This window comes from Temnothorax americanus, unplaced genomic scaffold, assembly GCF_048541705.1.
Source record: "Temnothorax americanus isolate GAGA-0224 unplaced genomic scaffold, ASM4854170v1 Scaffold35, whole genome shotgun sequence".
NCBI lineage: Eukaryota > Metazoa > Arthropoda > Insecta > Hymenoptera > Formicidae > Temnothorax > Temnothorax americanus.
In genome coordinates this window covers 1,440,860-1,449,501 of record NW_027509496.1, presented here as the reverse complement: position 1 = coordinate 1,449,501, position 8,642 = coordinate 1,440,860, and the positions used below count along the sequence as shown (strand labels likewise).

The 8,642-nt window shown below is 36.8% G+C and overlaps 1 protein-coding gene across 1 annotated transcript; it reads left to right on the top strand.

Annotated features, from left to right (window-relative positions):
* The first annotated feature begins 853 nt into the window (after positions 1-853).
* LOC143901618 (uncharacterized) lies at positions 854-4,158 on the top strand. The gene is made up of 5 exons (XM_077414043.1): positions 854-976; positions 1,954-2,292; positions 2,367-2,457; positions 2,932-3,633; positions 3,761-4,158. Exons 1-5 carry the CDS (start codon positions 854-856, stop codon positions 4,156-4,158), a joined length of 1,653 nt encoding a protein of 550 aa, XP_077270169.1.
* Positions 4,159-8,642: the final 4,484 nt, after the last annotated feature.

The window sequence follows — 8,642 nt, the reverse complement described above, 5'->3', positions numbered from 1 at the left end:
TGTGTGCGCGTGCGTGTGTGCGCGTGCGTGCGTGCGCGCGTGCGCGCGTGCGCGCGTGTGCGCGTGCGCGCGTGTGCGCGTGTGCGCGTGCGCGCGTGTGCGCGTGTGCGCGTGTGCGCGTGTGCGTGTGTGTGCGTGTGTGCGTGTGTGCGTGTGTGTGTGTGTGTGTGTGTGTGTGTGTGTGTGTGTGTGCGTGTGCGTGTGCGTGTGCGTGTGCGTGTGCGTGTGCGTGTGTGTGTGTGTGTACAAATTTTTTGTACACATATGAGCATCATTTGAGGACGCATCTGTCTAGCACCGTGAGTGCACGCCGTGTAAATTATTTGCACGACGTGCACGCGTCGTGAGCTCACTTTGCGGGCATTTTGTTATCTGGGAACCGACGTTAATTAACGAGCGTTAATACAACGACGTGCGACAATAAAAGCGCAATGCACGAGGGTTCAGACGTTCTTAGACGGTGACGAGACTGTCGAAGTACATCCGTGATTGAGTTGAGTACTCGACAGCAGAAATTCAATAGCACGTGGCACGAGTTCAACGAAGTACAAGCCAAAATCGAGGCTGCCGAGGATGCCGAACAGGTTAGTGAGACATAATTGGAGGAAAGGATAGCCTTCAAAAATAAGTATTTCACGATATCAGCTGCCTTAGAATCGTTAATAGAGGAGAAAGAAAGGGGCTAGTAGCAACTCGCTCACTGCATACGCAGGATCGGCAGGTAAGAGAAGCGACCCCATTTACCATTGGAGGAGCATCGGTAAACGATAATCTAAAATTACCTCGCGTGGATTTACCAACATTCTCTGGAGAATATGAGAAATGGCACTCATTCAGTAATATGTTTATTAGCATGATAGAGCAGAATGCCGCGTTGCCTGATGTGCAGAAAATGCAGTATTTGATGTCGTCACTTAAAGGAGAAGCGCACGATGTAGTGAGTTCTTTGGAGGCATCGGCGGAGAATTATAGAGAAGTACATATATGTATCCACGATGAACAAGATTGTCGCCGCCTTTCTGGTTTGTCACAAAATGCAGCGTCATTGTTAACAGACGACCTCGCAAATTTAGAGCACTCAATGAAATATGCGACAAGCGATAGTCAATAGCGCACAGAGGACACGATAATCGCGAGCAACGAATAAGCGAGTGGCTCTGTGTTTAGATCCGCGTCCTCCGAGAAACTTTTGTCGTTAGCGAAGGTCCGGGGTTTTATTTCCACGACTTCAGAATTTTCTCGATTCCCCCGGACTCCCGGTAACGAACCGAAAATTCGGCTGATCCAATCAGCTGTCGACGTCTCGAGTAATTCGTTTTGTGTGTGCCTCGCGCACCGAGTCTCCGAGACAAAAAAGCGAGTCATTATCGGCAACAATATAGACCTCTGTTTTTCTGCCCTTCAGTTACCGGGAAATATTCGGCTATTTCGGCAAATGAATCTATTCTTAACATAGAATGTCATTGGCTTTACCTTTAAAGGCAGAATGTGACCGAATTATTTACAGTTGTTGGAATTATTTTATTCGGGGAACATATTTTTCGGGATCTTTAGAGGGAGATTTATCTGTTGTAGGGATTATTTTAACTGGGGAACATATTTTTCGGGATCTTTAGAGTGGGGTTTTTTGTTGTTGGGATTATTTTATTCGGGAAACATATTTTTCGGGATCTTAAGAGTGGGTTTTTTTTGTTGGGATCATTTTTACCGGGGGATATTCACCGTTCACCGTCATCAAAGGATTACTTACTAGAGTTAGATAAGGATGGAGCTGCTAAAACATTAGGTGTCGTCTGGAATCCAAGCAAGGATGTCTTTCTATACAGAATATCAATTAAAGCGTCTGCTACACAATTGCACACGAAGAGATCCATTCTATCGCAAATCGCACAAATATTCGATCCATTAGGATTGTTGAGTCCAGTTATAATTACTGCAAAGATATTGATGCAGCGTCTTTGGAAGATAAAAATCGACTGGAACGAAACGCTACCCAGGCAGATTAGTACGGAGTGGTCTAATTACATCCAGGAGCTACAAGACTTAGAGAAAATCAACATACCACGGAAGATCGTTCGGAGTGGACAAGAAATTCGTAACGAAATCCACGGATTCTGTGACGCAAGCGAACACGCTTATGGTGCTTGTATATACATGCGCAGCATCAGAGCGGACGGAGTAACGGAAGTACATTTAATATGTGCCAAATCTAGAGTTGCACCCCTTAAGATACTGTCCACACCAAGGCTGGAGCTTCAAGGCGCCCAGTTATTATCTGAGCTTACAGAAAAAGTTGCAAATGCGCTGGAAGGGAAAATCGAGGAGAAGTTTTGCTGGACGCAAAAATAATACTGTATTGGATTCAGGCTAGCAACAAGAAGCTGCCGGTTTTTGTGGCTCAGAGAGTAGGCAGTATTCAAGAAACAACAGCCGTTGATAATTGGAGACATGTCGGAAGTAAGGAGAACCCGGCAGATCTAATTTCACGCGGCATCAGCGCCAAAGAATTAATACATTCGCAACTCTGGTGGGAAGGACCGCAATAGTTACGGTGTAATGACCTGCAGGAATGCTAGCACAAAGTGACGGAATACAATGAAAGCCAGCTTGGGAAAAACGACAGAGCAAGAGTAGTTACAGTAGCTAGCTGTCAGGAAATAAGTCCATTCGACAAATTTTTTACGTTTACTAAGCTCATACGGATAGCAGCCACATATTTACGATTTATTCATAATTGCAAACGGCAAAAACATTACGGACCATTGACAGTCGAGGAGTTGGAAGAAGCAACAAAATGTCTAATACGCAGAGAGCAGGCAATAACGTTTTCCAAGGACATACAAGATTTAACGAGACAGGGAACTGTATCCAATCAAAGCAGACTAAAGCATTTGACCCCTTTTGTTGACGAAAAGAACTTAATTTGAGTAGGTGGCAGACTCAGGCACGCGAACTTACGTTCAGACGTCAAGCATCCATGGTTATTGCCCCAGCGTTCGAAACTCACGGAGCTCATCATTGAACACGAACATCGAAAGCTCATGCATGCTGGTCCGGAGGCCACTCTAGCTGCAATGCAACTCAGGTATTGGTCGCTCAAGGCGCGTGGTACCATAAGAAAAGTACTTCGGAGATGCATAAGATGCTTTAAGGCTAAGCCGAAATTTTCGGAACAATTGATGGGAGATCTACCGACTCATCGTGTAGTACCGTCAAAACCATTCAGCCATACTGGAGTAGATTTTTGCGGACCAATATATGTTCGTGAGGGTTCGCGAAGGAATGCCAAAAGCGCTAAGGCGTATGTGGCCGTATTTGTGTGTATGGCTACAAAAGCTGTTCACTTGGAGGTGGTGTCAAGCATGACCACCGACGCCTTCTTAAGCGCCTTCAAAAGATTCATTGGAAAAGAAGCAAACCGTCAGATGTATTTTCTGATAACGGCACCAATTTCGTTGGAGCAAACCGCGAATTGGAAGAACTTAGAGACATATTCACCAAAGAAGAGCACCAGCATAAGATCACAGAAGTCGCTGCTTCAGACCAAATTAAGTGGCACTTCCACCTCGGGCCCCTCATTTCGGCGAACTGTGGAAGGCCACTGTAAAGGCATTCAAGAGACATTTCTACAAAGTAGCAGCCGATACAAAACTAACATTCGAGGAAGCATCTACTCTCGTGATACAGATAGAAGCAATTCTTAATTTGAGACCTCTGATAACTGTATCGTCTGACCCTAATGATCTTAATTATGTTTCAGCGGGGCATTTTCTCATAGGCGATACAATAACGTCGTATCCAGAGCCTGATGTAACGCAAGTAAAAGCTAACCGCCTATCACATTGGCAGCATCTGGAGCAAATGAGGCAGCATTTCTGGAGACGATGGTCCAATGAGTACTTACTCCAGCTTCAAAATCGAACAAAGTGGTGTTCGAATCGTTGCTCAGTACTTAAGGTTGGTCAACTGGTCATTTGTCGAGAGGATGGTTTACCGCCATTAAAGTGGGTTCTTGGGCGAGTCCAAGAAACATGTCCAGGGGCTGATGGAGTGGTGCGTACGGCTGTCATTAAGACATCAACAGGATCTTTCAAACGCCCAGCAGCTAAATTGGCAATACTGCCATTGGAAGAAGATTTGGACAACACGAAAGACTAAACATTGTATCATTCGGAAGAAGATTGTTAAAACCAAACTGTATATTATTTACGAAGATTGTAAAACTAGCTATATAGTTTTTTGTTTCGCAAGTTTCGAGTAAGATTTTAGATTTTTTCCACGAGTCACTAATGGTTAATACAATTTATATTATCTTATATACTTTATTAGTTTAAGTTTTGATAGTCCAAGCCCATCAAGGCGCGCGGTATGTTACGGGGGTTAATATTCAAGCGTTCCGAATTAGATATTTCTCGGTAATAGTTAATTTAGCGCGATACAGACGGCGCGATGAGCGTTAGTTACTAGATACTAGCTTTCGGTATTTCCGTACGAAAAAAGCGCAGAGAATCAGAATCTGAGTAAAGACACATTGTAACGGTTGCAAGAGATTTACGTGTGTACGAATAAAGAGTTTGTAATCCGCAATACATGGTTACATTCTTTAAATCATCAACACTAGCTTTCTCAATATTTGAGATATTGATCTATTTCTAATTCTATTACATTTTTCAGTTTTTTTTACCCCTATTTCATATATAATTTTTTAAGATTTGATTGATTAGATCCATTTTTATACGCGATTAAGAGTCCATAATTTTTTTAGAAATATGTGTGGCAAATTTTGAAATATCGGGCTATTTACAGTTTTATTATATTCTTGGCTTAATTGTCTAGAACGGATCATGATCTAAGATCGGTAAGATTCAAGCAATTAAGTCATGATCGTGGCATGATCCGGACAATTAAGCCCAGATCGAGGGACGATCTAGACAATTAAGCCAAGAACGGGGCATAATCCAGACAATTAAGTTAAAATTTGGGCATGATCCAGACAATTAAGCCAAGATCGGGGCATGATTTGAGTCAAGATCGGGGGGACGAACCAGACAATTAAGCCAAGATCGGGGCATGATCTTGACAATTAAGCCATGATCGGAGCATGATCTGTACTTATAATACCAAAATTATAGCAACCACTAATTTTGGTATTAGGAAAATAATTTTAGACACAATTACATTACAGCATCTTAAAAAAAAGGTAAAAAGTGTGCAAATAGAAACTTGCACATTGCTTCTTCATAGTTTTGAAGTGTGTAAGTAGAAATTTGCACATTGTTTTTTCATAGTTTTTAGGTGTGCAAGTAGAAACCTGCACATTGCTTCCTTATAGTTTTTAAGTGTCCAAGTAGAAACCTCCATATTGCTTCCTTATAGTTTTTAAGTGTGCAAGTAGAAGCCTTCGCTCATTAAGCTCCTCTATAACGAAGCCTGTATTTTATTCGATGTATAATTATTAGTATTTTATTGTTTTGGCTTCCTCATAGAGGAAGCTTTTTTTTACTCCAAACTATGGGGAAGCAATGTCCAAGTTTCTACCTGCACACTTAGAAACTATGGGGAAGCAATGTGCAAGTTTCTACCTGCACACTTAGAAACTATGGGGAAGCAATGTGCAAGTTTCTACTTGCATACTTAAAAATTATGAGAAAGTAATGTGCAAGTTTTTACTCGCACACTTAGAAATTATGAGGAAGTTGATTTTGGTAATCAAAGTAAGGTTTATTTTAGATTGTAATTTAAAAATTTTTTTTAAATTTAAAATTGTCAGATTTAATCATTTCATTATATATTTCTGAAAACTCGTAATAATATTGCTATGTTTGTATTTTTTTGTTTTTAAATAATATTCAAATAATATCAAAATTATTTAAACAATATCAAAATTATATAATTAGTTTTACGGAGTGGGTACTAAAACTGCCCACTCCAACCCTCTCCTTTCTCAGGCCGGCCTTGGGACAATTTTTTTTTGTTTTTCTGAACGTGTTCAGAATGTTATAAAACGTCGAAAAATTGGATTTTTAAAAAATGTCTGTATGTGAGTATGTGTGTATATATGTGCCAAATTTACCAAAATGTCTATAACTCTGGAACTAATTAACCGAATTTAAGTTTTAAATATATGAAATAGGGATAGAAAAAAAAGACTGAAAAATATAATAAAATTAGAAATAGATCGATATCTCCAAATTTGCGGAAGTTAGAGCAACCACGGACATTTCTAAAAAAAGTCAAAATTTTTTTTAAAAAGAACCCCTTTACCGATCATCTCACTAAATTCAATACCAACCTTCCTTGAATGATACTCTATCGATTAAAAAAAAAAACAGCCCGATATCTCAATATTTGCGAAAGTTAGAGCAACCACGGACATCAAATCTGTACATACACACATACATACATACGGACATTTTTTTTATGCGATATTTTGACCTTTTACAACAATATGAACATATTGGCATAAAAAACTCCAAAACCGATCTCTTCTTTGGTTTCTTCTACCCTTATTTCATATATAATTAATTTAAATTTGGATGACTAGATCCAACTTTATACGCAAACAAAAATCCGTAAACAATTTCACGAAAACAAAGCTTCCTCTATGAGAAAGTAATATGTTAAATTTAAAAAGAATAGTATTTAATCTTTATTTAATTAAAGAATAACTACAACTTCATCTAATACTTGTCAAGTTTCATAAATTCTTAACACATTCATACTCCTTTGATTGTTCAAGACGCTTGTCGTCACTTTAGTAGCAACAGTGTTTTGTTTACAGATTGCAATCGAATAAATTCATTGAACGTTCTTAATAAAAAGACAGGATGCCTTGAGAACTAATGAACCAAATTTTAAAGAATTATATATGAAATATATATATATATATATATATATATATATATATATATACGGGTAGAAAAAAAAAACTTAAAAATATAATAAAATTAGAAAAATTGCGCCAAACCAGTCGCAATTTATTCAATTCTAAATCTGTTATATTCTTCAGTCTTATATTCTCAAGTCCATATATGGACCATGTAGCCCCTGAACTACTCAAGTCAACATCGATTTAACATTGTGTCAATTGTAAAATTTCATTTGTGCTACTAATTTATTATTTTATAATTTTAGTAATAAAATCACTTTTTATATATTTAAAAAATTATTTTAAAATATATATATAGAAATAAAAAACTAATGTATATAAATAAAAAAATAAAACAAAATGAAAAAATTGAAAAATATCCGCAATTTGTAGGGGTCATTTTAATAAAAACATTAATTATTTAATTGATTTTTGTAAAAGTATAACAAATATTAGTCGCAATAAAGCTTATCACAATAAAAAAGTGTGCAAGTAGAAACTTGCACATTGCTTCCTCATAGTTTTTAAGTGCAATGGGCAAGTAGAAACTTGCACATTTATTCCTCATAATTTTTAAGTGTACAAATTATAAATTTGAACATTACTTTCTCACAATTTTCAAGTATGCAATTTATATATTTGCACGTTGCTTAATTAACACTTTTTTTGCTCATAAAGCTTCCTCTATGAGGAAGTCAAATTAATAAATATCTACTAATAATTATACATAAAAAAATAGGCTTCCTCATAAGAGGAAGCTTTCATAACACGAAGGAAGGTAAATAAACAAGTCTATCTCAATGTCAGTTCCTTCGAGTTAATCAGTAACAAAAATATTTTATCTTTAAACTTGCAAATGTTCGAATACATTGCTGAACATCGATACATTTATTTATCCATTTCCTAAAGCTATATTGAACGGACGCAACCATTTCGTGTATGATGCATTAAAATGCGTCAATAATTCGCCCTTTCATATCCTTATGTGTTGTTGACTGACGAGCAAAAAAATTTTTTTTTAGATAACTAAAAAATGTCTAATGATGTCAAATCTGGGTAGTCATTACACAAAACCTTCGTGTTATGAAAATGAACTAGTCATAAGCAATAAGAACAGCGTAACGGGATAAATAAAACTTGCTAAAATTTAATTTAAAATTTGAATTAATTTTATTAATTTATTTAAAAAATTTGTTAATAAAACATTACAACATATGGTATGAATGAATTCGTCTTGTTACGCTCCTTCATCATACAGTAAAAAAGTATTAGATTCCATTTAAGAAACAAAGATAATTTTGAAAGGCCGTAGCCCCGGATAAAAAACCAAATTTTTTTTGCTTTGATTGCTATTAGTGTCACTTACAATTTAGTAAAATATTAGCCCTTAATATTGAACCGTTTTGCTGTAAAAAATAAAAATGAAAATTTTGAAAATAATTCTTATCTTTTGATTGGCTTAACCGATTTTGATAAAATTTTAATGTTGTAGATATCATTGATACACATTTGTGGAAAATTCGGAAAAGATTTCTGATGACAGAAACATTGATAAAAAATAAATAAATGTTCTTGATTTTTTTAGTCCCGATATTTTTCTTGTACAATTACGAAAAAATTTTTCTAAAATCTTGGGGTAGTTTTCTATCGGACATAATTTTTTGGAAGCAATAAAATGGGTAGGCGGTACTTTTAAAAAATAAAGTATTCTTTTATTTTTTTTTTAATATGATATGCTTTTGGTACGATCGCCATATAGTTTATATAGAATTTT

Bases quoted from the DNA above. Each gene is read 5' to 3' on its own strand.
- LOC143901618 (XM_077414043.1), top strand. From the start codon at position 854: ATGATAGAGCAGAATGCCGCGTTGCCTGATGTGCAGAAAATGCAGTAT. The intron at 2,293-2,366 runs GTTGCAAATGCG...TATTGGATTCAG, and splicing joins TATCTGAGCTTACAGAAAAA to GCTAGCAACAAGAAGCTGCC. The intron at 3,634-3,760 runs GTAGCAGCCGAT...ATTATGTTTCAG, and splicing joins TCAAGAGACATTTCTACAAA to CGGGGCATTTTCTCATAGGC.